The sequence below is a fragment of the Oryctolagus cuniculus genome, chromosome 19 (assembly GCF_964237555.1).
Source record: "Oryctolagus cuniculus chromosome 19, mOryCun1.1, whole genome shotgun sequence".
In the NCBI taxonomy this organism is placed as follows: domain Eukaryota; kingdom Metazoa; phylum Chordata; class Mammalia; order Lagomorpha; family Leporidae; genus Oryctolagus; species Oryctolagus cuniculus.
In genome coordinates this window covers 32933817-32951479 of record NC_091450.1, presented here as the reverse complement: position 1 = coordinate 32951479, position 17663 = coordinate 32933817, and the positions used below count along the sequence as shown (strand labels likewise).

Below are 17663 nucleotides of genomic sequence, written 5' to 3'. Positions count from 1 at the left end.
TTGGAATTGGAAGCAGAGTCAGTGCTTGAACCCATATACTACAATGTGGGATGCAGGAGACCCAAGCAGCGACCGCTGTGCCAAATGCCCATCCCCTTTTAAATTTATTAAAATTTGTTTTGTGGCTCAACATGTGATCTCTCTTACAGAATGGTCTTGTGTACTTGAGAACAATGTTTATTTTTCTATTTTGGGTTTCAGCTTTATATATACAACCTTTTAAATCTTGCTGGTTTGTGCTGTCGTTCAAGTCTTCTAGTTCCTTATTGATCTTTTGTTCATCTCTGTCCGTTATTGAATTCTCCAGTTGTTATCATATCACTATTTCTCTATTTTATTCTGTCACTATTTGCTTATTTATTTTGGGTACTCCATTCTTTGATGTGTGTATATTGATTGTTGTTATATGTTCTTAATGATTTGGCCTTTTCATAAGTATAAAATGTCCTTTGTCTGTGGTAATAACTTTTTACTTAAAATCTATTTTGTCTTTTATTATAGCCAGCCCATTTTTTAGGTACAATTTACTTATGATATCTTTTCCATCCTTCCACTTTCTGTGTGTTTTAGCATCTACAATGCACATCTTGTGAGTAGCATGTACAGTAGCATGTTCCACATCTGAGAATTCAGCTGACCGCAGCCCGTGAGCTGTGTGGAGACAGTTGTATCTGTACTGACACATATAGACATTGTCATTGTTCCCTGAACAGTGCAGTGTAACAATGGTTTACATAGTATTTATATTATAGTAGGCTTGTAAGTCATTTAGAAATTGTTTTAAGTATATGGGAGGATGTGTCTAGGTTATATGCAAATGCTGTACCATGTGAGAGATTTGAACATCTGCCTTTTTTGGCATGCGTGAGGGGTCCTGGACCAATCCCCCTCAGATACCAATGGACAACTTGTAGTTGTTCCAGGCGGTTTGTGCCAGCCTAACAGGTTTGTCAGTGGAGGGACCCATTTCTGAGATGTCACTCCATATTCACTTCCAAAGATGCTACTTCTGAGAATTTTTTAAAAAGATTTATTTATTTTATTTGAAAGTCAGAGTTACACAGAGAGAGGAGAGGCAGAGAAAGAGAGAGAGAGGTCTTCCAGCCAATGGTTCACTCCCCAAATGGCCACAACTGCCGTAGCTGCACTGATCTGAAGCCAGGAACCAGGAGCTTCTTCCTGGTCTCCCACGTGGGTACAGGGACCCAAGGACTTGGGCCATCTTCTACTGCTTTCCCAGGCCATAGCAGAGAGCTGGATCGGAAGAGGAGCAGCTGGGACTAGAACTGGCGCCCATATGGGATGCCGGTGCTTCAGGCCAGGGCTTTAAACCGCTGTGCCACAGCGCTAGCCCCTTGAATTTTTTTTAAGATTTATTTACTGGGGCTGGCACTGTGGTGCAGTGGGTTGATGCCCTGGCCTGAAGTGCCGGCATCCCATATTGGCGCCGGTTCAAGAGCTGGGTGTTCCACTTCCAATTCAGCTCTCTACTATGGCCTGGGAAAGCAATAGAAGATGGCCCAAGTCCTTGGGCCCCTGCACCCGCATGGGAGACGTGGAAGAAGCTCCTGGCTTCTGGCTTCGGATTGGCGCAGGTCCAGCTATTGTAGCCATTTGGGAAGTGAACCATCGAATGGAAGACCTCTCTCTCTTTCTCTCTCTCTCTCTCTCTCTCTCTCTCTCTCTCTCTCTGCCTCTCCTTCTCTCTGTGTAACTCTGACTTTCAAAAAAATAGATAAATATATCTCTAAAAATATTTATTTATTTATTTGAAAGTTAGAATTAACCCAGTGAGAGAAGGAAAGGCAGAAAGAGAGAGGTCTTCCATCCACTGGTTCACTCCCCAGTTGGCCACAATGGCCAGAGCTGCACCAGTTTGAAGTCAGGAGCCAGGAGCTTCCTCTGGGTCTTCCCACATAGGTATGGGGGTCCAAGATCTTGGGCCATGTTCTGCTGCTTTCCCAGGCCATAGCAGAGAGCTAAATCAGAAGTGGAGCAGCTGGGACTCAAACCACCAGCCATATGGGATGCCGGCACTGCAGGCAGCAGCTTTATGCACTGCACCAAAGCGCTGGCTCCTGAAATTCGTGTTCCTGAGGAAAGGGCCGTGTCCCTATCTTTAAGGATGTAGCATTGTAGGAAGTAAAGCAGAGACAACAGACGCAACATAGCCAAGGTTGATAACGTTCTAGGAACAATAATCATATTCCCCCCGTCCTTATAGGATCCCTGTTTCTTTCATCTCTCTCTCTCTCAAGATTTACTTATGTATTTGAAAGGCAGAGTTACAATGAGGCAAACACAGAGAGAGAGGTCTCCTATCTGCTGATTCACTCCCCAGATGACTGCATTGGCAGGAGCTGGGCTGATACAAACTCAGGAGCCAGGAGCCAGGGATTTCTTCTGGGTCTCCCACGCAGGTGCAGGGGCCCAAGCACTTGGGCCATCTTGTAGTGCTTTCCCAGGCCATAGCAGGGAGCTGTTTCGGAAGAGGAGCAGCTGGGTCTCGAACTGGCACCCATATGCTTCAGGCCAGGGCATTAACCTGCTGCTCCCCAGCGCCGGCCCCAGGAATGTTTTACTTTTATATAAGATGGTTGATAAAAGCATCACAGAGAAGGTGAGTTTTGAACAAAGATCTAAAATAAGTAGGTGCACTAGCCGTGTCCACATAGGAGGGAAGTGGGTACTTGTCCTTGACAGAGGAAATGCACATTTTAAGGCCACGGTTATTTGGTGTGTTCTGGGATTAGCAGCAAGGAGAAAGGAGATGAGTGGAGAGGCGACAGGAAAGCTAGAAACATCTGCTTGCTGGAGAAGTCTGCAGGTCGTTATAAGGCCACACTTTTGCCTGGAGAGACATGGGAAGCATCAGAGTTTCGAGCAAAGGAGTGGATGTGATCTGATCTGAACCACATTGTTATTGCTAAGTGAAAAATAGATTGCAAGGTGGCACTGGAGAAGCTACTGCAGAAACTGAGGCAGGGGGTGATACTGTAAGTGTGGTGACAAGGTATTGAATTTTGGGAATATTTTAAAGGTAGACCCAACAGGATTTGCTGAAACACTGGATTTGGGCTGTGAAAGAGAAAAAATAAGTGAAGAAATAATCCTGGCCGGCACCACGGCTCACTAGGCTAATCCTCCGCCTTGCTAGTGCCGGCACACCGGGTTCTAGTCCCAGTCGGGGCGCCGGATTCTGTCCCGGTTGCTCCTCTTCCAGGCCAGCTCTCTGCTGTGGCCAGGGAGTGCAGTGGAGGATGGCCCAAGTGCTTGGGCCCTGCACCCCATGGGAGACCAGGAGAAGCACCTTGCTCTTGCCATTGGATCGGCGTGGTGCGCCAGCCACAGCCCGCCGGCCGTGGCGGCCATTGGAGGGTGAACCAACGGCAAAAGGAAGACCTTTCTCTCTGTCTCTCTCTCTCACTGTCCACTCTGCCTGTCAAAAAAAAAAAAAAAAAAAAAAAAAAGAAAAGAAAAAAGAAAAGAAAAGAAATAATCCTGTCCAACTCAAAAAATGTGACATTAACTGAGGTGAGAGAGACCCTAGGGTGATATTTCTGTTTTTGTTTTAATTTATTTATTTGAGAGGCAGAGTGACAGAGACAGAGACAGAGAGAGATCTTCCATCTGTTGATTCACTCCCCAAATGACCAATGATTGGAGCTCGGCCCATCTGAAGCCAGGAGCCAGGAGCTGCTTCCTGGTCTCCCATGTGGATGTGGGAGCCCAAGCACTTGGGCCATCCTCCACTGCCTTCCCAGGCCACAGCAGAGAGCTGGATTGGAAGTGGAGCAGCTGGGACTCTCACCAGTGCCCAAATGGGATGCCAGTTCCACAGGCAGAGTCTTGACCTACTATGCTACAATGCTGGCCCCAGATAATATGTTTTAGGAAGAGTATGAATAGACCAGTTTTCCCTTGTCCCGTTTGAGATGAAATGTGTGGAGATGGTTTAGGGCTACAGGCGAAGTGCAGGCTAGAGATAAAGGTTTTGAAGCCATCAGCATGTAGATGGATTCAACCCAAGAGCAGAGTGAGGTCACCTAAGGAGTGTCTGGGAAGAAGAAATCTGTCCACAGACTGTGGCTTGGGGGCACAGGGATGTGTGCTGGTTGAGGGAGGTGCAAGAATCATAAAGAAAGAAGTCAGGAGCTGGCTGAGGAGACGCAGTCTAGCCTAGTATCCTAGTCACAGTGAGCTTTCAGGATGAAAGGGCACCCCTTGGCATTCTCTGTTATGCATGACACCCCTGCTTGCTTCCTGACTAGACATGAGCCCTCCTCCAGCTGGCAGAATGGCGGTGTTCCAGAGGCTGAAGCTGCTTCTCTGGAAGAACTTCATCCTGAAGGTGGGTGTGCAGATCTCGGGAAATGCAGTCTGTTGGGAAGGACTGAATGTTTAAGATAATTTGGTTTCTAATGAGTTAAAGAATTAAGAACTTGTGAAGGCCTGTTTCCTATAGTTGAATCATGTTTCCATAGTAATTCCATGAACCTGAGTTACGAAAGATGACATCATTGTTACTGATTTCCTGCCACTGGTGTTATAGAAAAGCTAAAAGTGGATGTTTCTAGCTACTTCTCATTCTGTTTTTTCTTTCTCCTGTGTTGCAAAGGAAACTGGAAGAAGTGACAGGTTCTCCGAGGAAGACATCCCACTCCGAGATTTTGTCTTGTGTCCCTGTTGGCTAACGTGCAGCTTTTGTTTTGGTTTTAGAAGCGGAAGACGGTGGTGACAGTCCTTGAAATCTTGATGCCATTCCTGTTCTCTGCGATCATATTGTACCTTCGTTTCAACAGTGTGCCAAGAAGAAGACCAGCTTCTAACTACAGTGCATTCGATGTCAATTCACTCCCAGAACTCTTCTTTAATTATCCTCAGAAAAGCAGACTTCAGCTAGCTTACATCCCTTCCCAGAGCGAGGCTGTGAAGGCTGTCACTGAGAGGGTGGAGCAAGACTTTGACGTTGAGCTTGAAGGTTAGACACTACATGGGGGGATATTTTTATACAGTACCAGTTGAAGTTTTTTTCTGAGAATCCTTGCAGTAATGATTCTGAATCTGGGGTTCTCACATTTTAAAGAGCATAGAGAATTAATAGTTAAGGGAGGTCTGTCCATGTGGTGCTTTTGTTATTTTAAGCAACACACTGGAGACTTGTATATTTATGTCACAAGGCTAATTAAAATGTTGAATGTTGGCTGGAGCTATGGTGTAGTGGGTTAATCCTCTGGGGCCTCAGCATCCCATATGGGTGCAGGTTTGAGTCCTGGCTCTTCCACTTATGATGCAGCTCCGTGCTAATGGCTGGGAAAGCAGTGCGAGATGGCCCAAGTGCTTAGGCCCCTGTACCCATGCAGGAGACCCAGAAGCAGCTCCTGGCTCCTGGCTTTGGATTGGCCCAGCTCTAGACTTTGTGGCCATTTGGGGAGTGAATCAGTGGATGGAAGACTTCTCTCTCCATCTCTCCCCTTCTCTGTCTATATAAAAACAAAAGTTAAATGTGAAGTTTTTTTTTTTTTTTTTTTTTTTTGACAGACAGAGTGGACAGATCGTCCATTTACTAGTTCACTCCCCAAATGATCCCAATAACCAGGATTAGGCCAAGCTGAAGCCAGGAGCCTGGAACTCCATCCAGGTCTCCCATGTGGTACAGGGGTGTAAGTACTTGGGCCATCTTCTGCTGCTTTCCCAGGCACATTAGCAGGGAGCTGGATCAGAAGTAGAGAAGCTGGGGCTCCAAGCTGTGCTCGTATGGAGTGCTGGCATCTCAACACACTGTGCCACAATGTAAGCCCCTATTAAAATTTTAAAAAGCTATTTATTTTAAATATTTTTTGGATTTTGTTCATTTGAAAGGCGGTTACAGAAAGAGAGAGATACATTGCATCCACTGGTTGACTCCCCAAATGCATGCAACAGCTGGGGCTGGTGCAGGCAGAAGCCAGCAGCCCAGAACTCTATCCAGGGTCTCGAGTGAGTGGCAGGGACCCAACTACATGAGCTGCCTGCTGCCTCCCAGAGTGCGCATCAGCAGAAGCTGGACTGAAAGAAGAGTTTCCAGAATTCAAACCTAGATACCCTCTATGGGATATGGGTATCCCAGGTGGAGATTTAACTGCTGTGCCAAAAGCCCGTTTTTACTAATAAATTTTTAGACACAGAGAGAGGTCTTCCTTCTGCTGGTTCACTCTCCAAGTGGCCAAAGTAGCCAAGGCTGGGCCAGACCAAAGCCAGGAGCTAGGAGCTTCATCTGGGTCCCCCACGTGGGTGCAGGGGCCCAAGTACTTGAACCATCTTCCACTGCCTTTTCAGGTCATTAGCAGAGAGCTGGATCAGAAGTGGAACAGGGCTGGTGCCGTGGCTTAATAGGCTAATCCTCCACCTAGCAGCATCAGCACACCGGGTTCTAGTCCCAGTCGGGGTGCCGGATTCTGTCCCAGTTGCCCCTCTTCCAGGCCAGCTCTCTGCTGTGGCCTAGGAGTGCAGTGGAGGATGGCCCAAGTGCTTGGGCCCTGCACCCACATGGGAGATCAGGAGGAGCACCTGGCTCCTGCCTTCGGATCAGCGCGGTGCGCCGTTGGAGAGTGAACCAACGGCAAAGGAAGACCTTTCTCTCTGTCTCTCTCACTGTCCACTCTGCTGGCACTGTAGGCAGCAGCTTAATCACTGTGCCACAACGCCGGCCCCAAACCTCAACTTTTAAGGAAAACAAACCGCAAGGCTTGATCTGTGTCAGACCTGTGTGACTGGGACTTAACTTCTTTCTTTGTCTTCCTTCACGTGACTTCCTTGATGTCCCAAGACAGGTGCTGCAGTTCCCGGGACCACAGACTAAAGTTCTGAACTGAATAACAAGAATCATACGTCTCAACCTCTTTACCTCATTTTCTGTTGCCCTTAAAAAAAAAATCTCTGGTGGCCGGCGCCGCGGCTCACTAGGCTAATCCTCCGCCTAGCGGCGCCGGCACACCGGGTTCTAGTCCCGGTCGGGGTGCCGGATTCTGTCCCGGTTGCCCCTCTTCCAGGCCAGCCCTCTGCTGTGGCCAGGGAGTGCAGTGGAGGATGGCCCAGGTGCTTGGGCCCTGCACCCCATGGGAGACCAGGAAAAGCACCTGGCTCCTGGCTCCTGCCATCGGATCAGCGCGGTGCGCCGGCCGCAGCGCACCGGCCGCGGCGGCCATTGGAGGGTGAACCAACGGCAAAGGAAGACCTTTCTCTCTGTCTCTCTCTCTCACTGTCCACTCTGCCTGTCAAAAAAAAAAAAAAAAAAAAATCTCTGGGACCAGCTCTGTGGTGCAGCGGGTTAACGCCCTGGTCTGCAACGCCGGCATCCCATATGGGCGCCGGTTCTAGTCCTGGCTGCTCCTCTTCCAATCCAGCTCTCTGCTATGGCCTAGGAAAGCAGTGGAGGATGGCCCAAGTCCTTGGGCCCCTGTACCCATGTGGGAGACCTGGACGAATCTCCTGGCTCCTGGCTTCGGATTGGCACAGCTCTGGCCATTGTGGCCATCTGGGGAGTGAACCAGGGGATGGAAGACCTCTCTCTCTCTACCTCTCTCTGTAACTCTTTCAAATAAATAAAATCTTCAAAAAAAAAACTCTGCACTGGCATGTTTGCTGAGTGAATGGTGGAGTTAGCTGGCACTCTGAAGTCTTCTTAGGCAGAGATGAAGGATCTGGGGAGCTTTGCCTTCACACTAGCCACTCACTGATTGGATTTTTCTCTGTAGTTCTAGGCTTCTCTTCAGTACCTGTGTTTGAAAATTACATAATTAAGGATCACAAAGCTTTCTACATTCTGACAGGAATTGTTTTTCACCATAGATTCAATGACAGCAATGACCCTTTGCCACTTGAGGTGAGAATCTCTTTCCCGTAATAGTCTTGTTGAGCCACTCACCCTTCATGTTCAGGAAACTGATGCTCTCCTGTTTCCCTCGGTGGCCTCGTGGGCATTTCAGTTGCAAGGGGATAAGCGAATGGTCCTATGACAACTTAACACTTTGAGGTCCCTTCTGGTTTTCAATCTTTGAAAGAAAAGGCTTGTTCTGAGCAAGCAACCCCAGGTGTCCAAGAGTTCTCACGGCAGTTGGTTGACTCCAGCACCAGGCACCAGATGTGAATCCCAGCCCTGCAACTTGCCAGCTGTGTAACCTTGGAGAAGTTCCTGGTACTTGTGAGCCTCAGTGTCCATGCTCGTGTGGTAGGGGTATTATTAGTCCCTAACTTACAGAGTTGTTCTGAGAATTAAATGAAGTTGTGCCTGTAAAGTGCTTAGAATAGACACTAGCACAGAGGAATTTTCCAGAGAGATTAGTTATTGTTGTCATCATTACTAATATCACAGACTTCAGATATGGTAGGTCTGTGTGTATATTCAAAGAAAAATCAGTATTTTCAACCCTGAAATATTTGGTTTATGTTTGGGGATGAGAAAACCCTTCATTTATAGCTTTTTGCTCTACTACAGTTTCTCTGATGATTAGCTTTTTTTTTTTTTTTTTTTTTTGACAGGCAGAGTGGACAGTGAGAGAGAGAGACAGAGAGAAAGGTCTTCCTTTGCCGTTGGTTCAACCCCCAATGGCTGCTGTGGCTGGCGCACCACGCTGATCCGAAGCCAGGAGCCAGGTGCTCCTCCTGGTCTCCCATGTGGGTGCAGGGCCCAAGCACTTGGGCCATCCTCCACTGCACTCCTAGGCCACAGCAGAGAGCTGGACAGGAAGAGGAGAAACCAGGACAGAATCCGGTGCCCTGACCGGGACTAGAACCCTGTGTGCTGGCACCGCAGGCGGAGGATTAGCCTAGTGAGCCGCGGCGCTGGCCTCTGATGATTAGTTTTTAGAAATATTTTTATTTATTGAAAGGAAGAGTTACAGAGAAACAGAGAGAGAGAGGGAGAGAGGGCGAGAGAGAGAGGTCTTCTATCTGCTGGTTCACTCCCCAATTGGCCACAACAACTGGAGCTGCGCCGATCAGAAACTAGGAGCCAGGAGCTTCTTCTGGGTCTCCCACATGGGTGCAGGTACCCACGGACCTGGGCCATCTGCTGCTGCTTTCCCAGGCCATAGCAGAGAGCTGGATCAGAAGTGGAGCAGCCGGAACTCAAACTGGCGCCCATATGGGATGCCGGCACTGCAGGCAGCGGCTTTACCCACTATGCCACAGCACCGGCCCCTTGATGATTATTTTGAGAATGTAGGTGTTATGTTGGTAGATGGAAGGAGATGTGTTAATACAAGAAGCAGCAGTATGTTTCAAGGACTTACTAATGCCAGGCCATTGCAGGCCCTGTCTCATTTGACCCCACTGTGGTCTGAGGTGAGTGCTGTTGTTATCCCCATTTCCCTGATGAGGAAACTGAGGCACAAAGATGAAGAAACTTTCCCAAGGTGATGTGGGCTCAGGCCCAGGTTGCGTGGATCCAGAGCTCCAGCTCTTCACTCCTGTGCGCTCCCTTCCCGAGGCTGGCTCCACAGGCCAGTGTTGGTTCTCCAGGATGATATCCAGAGAACACAGGAGGAACCCTGCTGTGGTGTCCTCGCCCTCCCACAGTGGTCGCCGGCACTGGGAGCCCTTCCTCCAGGCACAGCTCTGCGGTCCTGCGCCTTTGCTGAATTCCGGGACCTCGTGACTGAACTGGTTTTCTCTCTGTCTTTCATAGGTTCAGTATAGTTTGCGCTTCAGTTACATTCAGAGGAATTTTTTACCACTTAGGCATTTGTTCATTCTTCAAAATGACCCTGAAGGCTGGTGCACATCCTTTCTTTATCCTCCGAATCCACTCCAAGAACCCCGGATGTACAAGCAAGCTGACGGCGGAAGCCCTGGTAAGGAAGCCCTGAAGTCTGCTTCTCACCGCGGTCCTGCAGTGTACTTGTGGGCTCTCTGGTTTTTCTGCCTGACATCTAGCTGGACCAGTGTGTCCCCAGCCATTGAGGAAGTAACCTTTCAAAATGTGATGTTCAGTAAAATGCTTACATCCTTCTTTAGAGACTTGATTTATTATTTGAGAGGTAGAGTTATAGACAGGGAGAAGGAGAGTCAGAGAGAAGGGTATTCCATCACCGATTCTCTCCCCAAATGGCTTCAGCCAGAACTGAGCCAATCCAAAGCCAGGAGCCAGGAGCTTCTTCCTGTCTCCCATGAGGGTATAGGGACCCAAGCACTTGGGCCACCTTCTGCTTTCCCAGGCCGTAGAGAGATTCTGTTCCTGCTCGGGGGGATATCTCCAAGCTCTACCTCCAAGGTCCTTAAACTCTGGTCTGTTCATGGGCTGATGTCTCACTTTGATTCTGCTCACCCTGGCTAGAGTCTTCTGTCCCCACTGCCCTATGCCTACCAGGACAGGAAGAGGAATGCCAGGCCCTCTCCTTCCTGGCCTCATTGTCTTTGCTGGATGTGTTGTCGCCACTCCTTTGGTCCCCATTTAGAACTCTTGCTTGGAAAAATGTCCTTTCTTCTCCCCATCTTGCTCAGGATGAGTGGATAGAAAATTAATTCCCGAGGGTTGTGATTTTCCCGTGAGTCCCTCCTTGTCCTGAGATGCAGGTGTGGTCTCAAAGCTGGGGCCCTGGCCTCTGCCATTCTCGCTCCTGAGGAAGATGTGCTTTCTGCCGCAGCACCCTTCAGTGAGGGTGGGGGACAGCCTTGACAGTGACTCCTTCCATCAGCCTGCCCCCTCCCATGGACACGATCCAGCTGGATCTGACAGCAGACACCTAAATGTGTTCCCTGAGCATGCTCCCTGCATTATTGCCGCCCTCAACTCTCACCTCTGGCCACCTCTGGCTTCTGGAGAAGTAGAGGGGCAGCACCAAGGTCAGTTTATCCTCCGCCCTTCACAGTGAGTGCCATGTCCTGAAGAATGTCTGTGTGCCCATCCTCTCATGGTGGCCTCGTGCCCTCCAACTCAGTCTAGGTTTTTGGTGGCTCTCCTTGTGAGGGATTTAAGGTGATGCCCTCCAGGGAACTAAGTGTTCCTAGAAAAACAAATTGGTAACATGGACGTCATTGGAGCATGGCCTCACAGTGGCTTGAGGCCTTCGGCCTGCCTGCATACCCGCAGGGAATCTGAATCCAAATGCTTCCAGTCCCCTGTGCTGCTCCAAAGGTTTCAGCACACAAAATCAAGAATGTGCAAGTTTCCGGAGCGTTACCAGCAGTTTGTTCCCCCCTTTTCTGTCTTGGCAGCGTGGGGGTCTGCTGGGATCTAGGCCATCGGGAGAGCACAGTCCTCGGCTCCAGGGCTGGTGTGCCTCACGTTGGGGCCTGGCCATCCTGCTTGGTGCTGGGGTCATTGTCTCAGAAAACCCCAAAACAGGAATCTTTGTCTTTCTGAAGAGCTGACCCCAGCATACCAATTGCACTGTGTTGAAATGAGAGTTGCTGTGATAAGGCTTGGATCACAGCTGCGGCAGTGACCCAGAAACAGGTCACGGAATGCCAGGGTGGCTGCGTCTGTCAACTGCTTTGAGTGTAACTCTCTTGTACATGCTGGATGATTAAAACTATAGAACAAGCACCCTTTCCCCAAAGCCTGGGCACTAAGGGAAGATGATGTGGCCCCATGGAAAATTCTTGCATTGTAATCCCTTGTTGTGGCTGCCCGGACTCCTTTACCCTACTTTCTGATCACAGGTGTCATCCCCTCGACCCCGGGGTCTGTGCTGTGACTTCTCGCGCATTAGCATGTGGTCTGTAGGGACACCTTTCCTACTGCTGTCTTGTCTGTCTCTGAATGACTAGCCGTGATCCCTCTGAGGTACCAGTTGCTTTGTGCCCTCAGTCTTTTTAAATTTCTTATGCTTGATATGCACTGTTCTCTTACAGGATACAATAGAGAAGGCTTCCTGGCCATCCAGCATGCTGTGGACAAGGCCGTCATGTGGCATCACGCTCACAACACGGCAGCCGACATGTTTGGCAGTCTCAGTGTGCTGCTGAAGCGATTCCCGTATGGGCCCTTCATTCAAGACAGGTTCTTCCTGGTGCTTCAGAATGAGTTCCCGTTGCTCCTCATGCTCAGCTTCATCTGTGTGGAGCTCGTCATCATCAATTCCATTTCGCTGGAGAAAGAGAAGAAACTGAAGGTAACTCAGTCTCCTGCCCAGATGCTTGTCCTGGGCAGGTCTGTATGGATGCTGCTAATGAAACAATCACCAGAGTAGAAACGAACCCACAGCAGAGGTCACTTAGGTGTCACAGTGATGTCCCAGACTTCGCTCAGTTTGACCTGCCTGCGAGTGAGGTGGTGCATCTGTTCTTACTCTGTGAATCCTTGCTTCCAGCCTGGAAATGTGCAGCCAGGTCATTCCTGGATGGCTAGTACACTGCCTTCCACGGGGAAAGTGTCCAGAAAATGCTTGTGGGATGACTCACTACTGAGTGTGTGCAGGGTATAAAAGCCCACACGAACGCACACTTCTTGCTGTAAGGTAGACAGGAAGTGTTCTTTGGAAGGACACAGTTTAGACAATGGTTGATCTTGCTGAATTGCTCCTGAAGTCTGATTTTACTGTACTTTCAACTCTCCTCTGTTTGTCTACTTTGTCCTTTATTTCTCTCTTCACCTTCTCCTTTGAAAAAAATCTCCTTAATTTTCTTCTCCTTCTGTTGATTCCTGTGACTATTATTTAAGTAGCCTGGTGCTGTCTCCCTGAACCTTGTGTACCCTCACTGACAACGTCTGAGGCTGAAGAGTGGGCTCCTGGCGTGCTGTGTCGACAGTCAGTTGTGAGGAGCAGGGACCAGCAGAAGTTGCCTTGTGAGGCCATCAGTGGTGGGGATGCACTGGGTTCGCGTGATGTTGGTTGATAGTGAGACAGGGGCCAATTGGGAGGCTCTGCACCTACTGAAAAATCCCAGGGTGATGAGGAGTTCCTGGTGTATTCCTGGACTCCCCTTTTAGTTTCCAGACTCAGGCTGTAGATTTACTTTCCCTGTTTGTTAGATTATTTTAGGAATGAACCGGTGGAGAGAGATGGTGGTTATAAAATGTGCTGTTTGTCATTGAATTGGTCACATGTTTCCTATTTTGTCCTTGAGTCTGTTCTGTAGGTTAAAGAATGCTTTTTTTTTTTTAAAGATTTATTTATCTACTGGACAGTCAGAGTTGCACAGAGAGAGAAGGAGAGGCAGAGAGAGAGAGAGAGAGAGAGAGAGCGAGCTTCTATCTGCTGGTTCACTCCCCAATTAGCCACAACGGCTGGAGCTCGGCCAATCTGAAGCCAGGAGCCAGGAGCTTCCTCCAGGTCTTTACCCGCTACACCACAGTGCCCACCCCCAAGAATGCTTTTGAAAAACCGATAACCATCAATAGACTTTTAAGTGAGGACCCAGTAAGGAGTTCAGGTGTTTACCCTCAGGACCGCTGGAGTCATGCACTTATAGTAGGCCTTCTATGAATGAATGAACCAGCAGTATACTTGCGATTGCAGGAGAAGAATCATTTTAATACAAAGTCTGCCTGTACCATAACTAAACCATTGAATGCGGCTCCCTGGCTTGTGCCATTCTTGTAACTCGCTCAGTCTCCATCGCCCTCTACTAGCCAGCTCTCTTTAGTGTTCTCATGCAGTTCTTCATCCCAGTGTGCCAGACCCGTTAGAACTGTAATGTCAGCCTCTTTCCTCCTCTAGGAGTACATGTGCATGATGGGACTGGACAACTGGCTGCACTGGGTTGCTTGGTTCATCATGTTCTTCATCTCTGTCTGCATTGCGGTTTTTGTCATGACCATTCTCTTCTGCATAGAGGTACATGTCTCTTGTCCCTGAAGATGTGCTAAGCTGTGAGTAGGTGAAAAATAAATGTGGTATGGTGTGGGTGGAGGTGCTGATATCCAAAAGGTGACGGAAACACAGTTACGGATGACCACGTGGAAAACCTCGGGCTGAGAGGTGGTGACTGGGGATTTACGCGGTTGGGACCTTAGGTTCAGGGAAAGCTTCACCTTCCCTCTGGCTCATTTGTCTTCAAGTAGTGGATATGAGTGCAGTAATTGTGTTACAGGAGATTGTCGAGATGTATTTTTTTTTACGATTTATTTTATTTATTTGAAAGGCAGAGTTACAGAGAGAGGGAGGGATAGAGATAGAGAAATCTCATGGGGCCGGCACTGTGGCATAGTGGGTAAAGTCGCTGCCTGCAGTGCCAGCATCCCATATGGGCACCAGCTCGAGTCCTGGCTGCTCCACTTCTGATCCAGCTCTCTGCTATGGCCTAGGAAAGCAGTAGAAGATGGCCCAAGTCCTTGGGCCCCTGTACCTGCGTGGGAGACCTGGAGGAAGCTCCTGGATCCTGGCTCCTGGCTTCAGATCAGTGCAGCTCCAGTTGTTGCAGCCAACTGGGGAGTGAACCAGCAGATGGAAGACTCTCTCTCTCTGCTTCTCCTTCTCTCTTTGTGCAACTCTGACTTTCAAGTAAATAAATAAATCTTTAAAAAAAAAGAGAGAGAGGGATAGAGAAATCTTCCATCTGCTGATATACTTCCCCAATGGCCACAATGGCCAGGATCCAGGAGCTTCATCTGGGTCTCCCACGTGGATGGCAGGAGCCCAAGGACTTGAGCCATCTTCTGCTGCTTTGCTTTCCCAAGCACATCATCAGGGAACTGAATCAGAAGTGGAGCAGCCGGGACGTGAACCAGCGCCCGTATGAGATGCCAGCATTGCAGGTGGTGGCTTAACATGTAAAGCTACAACACTGGCCCCCAAACATGTATTTTTCATAAACTTGAGAACATTAAATGTTGTACCCCACAATTACTTGAAAATAGTTGTAAAAAAATAAGAACATTGGGCTGGCACTGTGGCTTAATAGGCTAATCCTCTGCCTGCGGCGCCGGCATACCAGGTTCTAGTCCCGGTCGGGGTGCCAGATCCTGTCCCGGTTGCCCCTCTTCCAGGCCAGCTCTCTGCTATGGCCAGGGAGTGCAGTGGAGGATGGCCCAAGTACTTGGGCCTTGCACCCCATGGGAGACCAGGATAAGTACCTGGCTCCTGGCTCCTGCCTTCGGATCAGCGTAGTGCGCCGGCTGCAGCGTGCCGGCGTGGCGGCCGTTGGAGGCTGAACCAACGGCAAAAGGAAGACCTTTCTCTCTGTCTCTCTCTCTCACTGTCCACTCTGCCTGTAAAAACAAAACAAAACAAAACAAAACAAAACAAAACAAAACATTGTTTTATGACCATGTGCTGTGGTCTGGATAATTAGATGTTGAATGTCTCCCAAAGGCCCATGTGTTAAAGGTATGGTCTCCAAAGTGTCCTGTTAATGGTGCTAAGAGGATGCAAACTTAATCCAGTTGTAGTGTCTAAAGGTGGGGCCTTTGGAAGGTGATTGAATTGAATTGGGTCATCAGGGTGGAGTGTTCATGATTATTTCCTGGTGGCTTCATAAGAGATCATATAGACATAGACCCACGTGCTCCCTCCTGTCACGTGGCAAAAATTCCCTCACCAGATAACCACATGTAACCATAACCCCAACCAGTGTAACCACATAATCTTGGACTGTGGACCTCCAGAAGTGTGAACCAACATAAACCTTTTCTCTTTATAAAGTTAACTTTTCTCTGATATTTTGTTGTGGTAGTGAAAAGCTGACTGATATACTACAGCACTGTTATTTTTTATGTTTATTTTGTTAATAGAATTTGGTGTTAAAATTGCCAGCTTTCAATTAATGACTAAATTATAACCCACTATTTGGATATATGAAAATTATCTTCTAAATTACCCATATTGTGGTAGTTTGGACAAAACAAAGACAAAAGTAGCAGGATATATAAAATAAAGGAAATGGCCAGAAGACATATCAAAAGAGATACCAAAATTATCTGTAATAACGATAATGACAAATGGAATAAACTCACTTTTTAGAAGCAAACAACAGGGGACCCACGTCATGGCACCGAGGGTTAGGCTGCCATTTACAATGCTACCATCCCATATCAGAGTGCAGGTTGGAGATCATCTGGTAATGCTTCCACTCCAGCTCCCTGCTGTGGCCTGGGAAGGCAGTGGGCTATGGCCCAAGTGCTAGGGCCCCTGCACCTGCATGGGAGACCGGGGAGTTCTGGTCTCCTGGCTTTGGTTTGGCCCAGCCCTGGCTATTGTGACTATTTTGAGAGTAAATGAGCAGGTGGAAGATAGATAGATTTCTCTCTCTCTCTCTTTCTCCCTGTGTCAGTCTGCCTTTCAAAGAAACAAATAAATACTTTACAAAACGATTTATATTGGTTCAAAAATTAAATCCAAACGTAGGCTTTTCAAAAAAGATACATGCACAGAACGTAATATGTAAATGGCAATAGATGCTAAACTAAAGATTTGCCTTAAAAATCTGTATAAATCATTTCGTTTAAGATAATCTTGAATTTTAAAAAATATTTTCCGCATTGTTTTCAGATACTTTATGCTTTCACCTCATTCCTTCTGTGTAAAATTTTTGTCATTTGTGATTGTTCTGTAGGTGAATGGTGTTGCGGTGTTCACGAGCAGTGACCCTATTTTGATATTTGTTTTTCTGATGTGCTTTGCCATTGCCACAATTTTTTTTGCATTCATGGTCAGCACATTCTTCCAAAGAGGTGAGTCCTGATTTGACTTTCTGTCAGGAAGGGTTTGTGACTTTCTGGCAGCATTGTAGTTCCCATTAACTACAGCATTAGTTATTATTGCTCCAGTGCCACGTTTCCACTTTGATGATTATATCAGCAATGGAAGAATTGTATTTCCCAATAGAAGCCTATGGGAACATCTCAATAGTCTCATGCTTTTATGCTTCATTTGATGATTTAATAAGATTTCAAATGGAGGTAAATAATAAGTCTCAGTTTGTAAGGAAATGGAAGGGTTAGACAGTCAGAGCAGATGATTTTTCTGGTTTTGATTGTGAAGCTGGGCTATAACACTAGGGTGCATTCCAGGCACCACAGGAGGAAAGGAATTCCTGGGAATTTGTTCCTGTCAGGAGGTGTGTTATGTCTGAAACTATTGCTGTAATAGTTGATAAATCTCAAGATACAGAAATGATAGGAAGAGTGCAGGAGAACTGAGCTGTGGGTCAGCCTAGAGCAGTATAGACAAAAACGTTAATGGAGAACAACCCAAAAAATGGGGGGAGGGTTCAAGAAATCAAAGTGTGATATAACCGAAGGCAGTCAGCTTATCATTTACATTTATGAATATTTTTACATCAAATAGCATGAGCTAATAAGTAGGCCCTGGCAAATATCGACTCAGCCAAGATGAAGGAGGGTTCTTTGAGAACTGAATGGTCCAGAATGCTGTCTTCTGTTTCCCCTCTATAGTGTTAGGGTGAGCGTGGCGTAGATACAGAGAGCTGTGACGGGAGCTTGCGCATGAGCAGCATGCTAGAGTGCCTGTGTCCTGAGACTTAAAGGTTGCTAATGGTTAAAAACTGAAAACCCAAACTTGTGGACAAGAGTAAGAAATAAGCAGGGGGCCAAAAATAGAAAGAACTAAGACCAGTGAGTTCAGAAACACAGTTAACTAGAGTAGAAAGCAAGTGCAGTGAGGAATGCCAAGTGACAGCAAAACCATGTCATGCAAGCCGACCCTGTGGCCAGTCGGGCCAGGCAGCTCAGTGTCTTTCCAGCAACTGTGCTGGAGCAGCTGGATATCTGCAGTCCAAAG

General features: G+C 47.8%; 1 protein-coding gene across 19 annotated transcripts in view; it reads left to right on the top strand.

Moving 5' to 3' along the window:
• LOC100346422 (ATP-binding cassette sub-family A member 17) overlaps positions 1 to 17663 on the top strand; it is a 102788-nt gene that overhangs the window by 11495 nt on the left and 73630 nt on the right. For 15 of the 19 annotated variants that reach the window (XM_051836206.2, XM_051836204.2, XM_051836205.2 and 12 more), the window contains 7 exons: positions 4272 to 4351; positions 4720 to 4981; positions 7737 to 7864; positions 9668 to 9833; positions 11836 to 12095; positions 13644 to 13760; positions 16477 to 16594. In XM_051836206.2, the coding sequence (XP_051692166.2) occupies positions 4272 to 4351; positions 4720 to 4981; positions 7737 to 7864; positions 9668 to 9833; positions 11836 to 12095; positions 13644 to 13760; positions 16477 to 16594 (1131 nt within the window). The remainder of the gene's footprint in view (positions 1 to 4271; positions 4352 to 4719; positions 4982 to 7736; positions 7865 to 9667; positions 9834 to 11835; positions 12096 to 13643; positions 13761 to 16476; positions 16595 to 17663) is intronic. The other 4 variants (XM_051836203.2, XM_051836202.2, XM_051836201.2 and 1 more) reach the window with 3 other exon arrangements.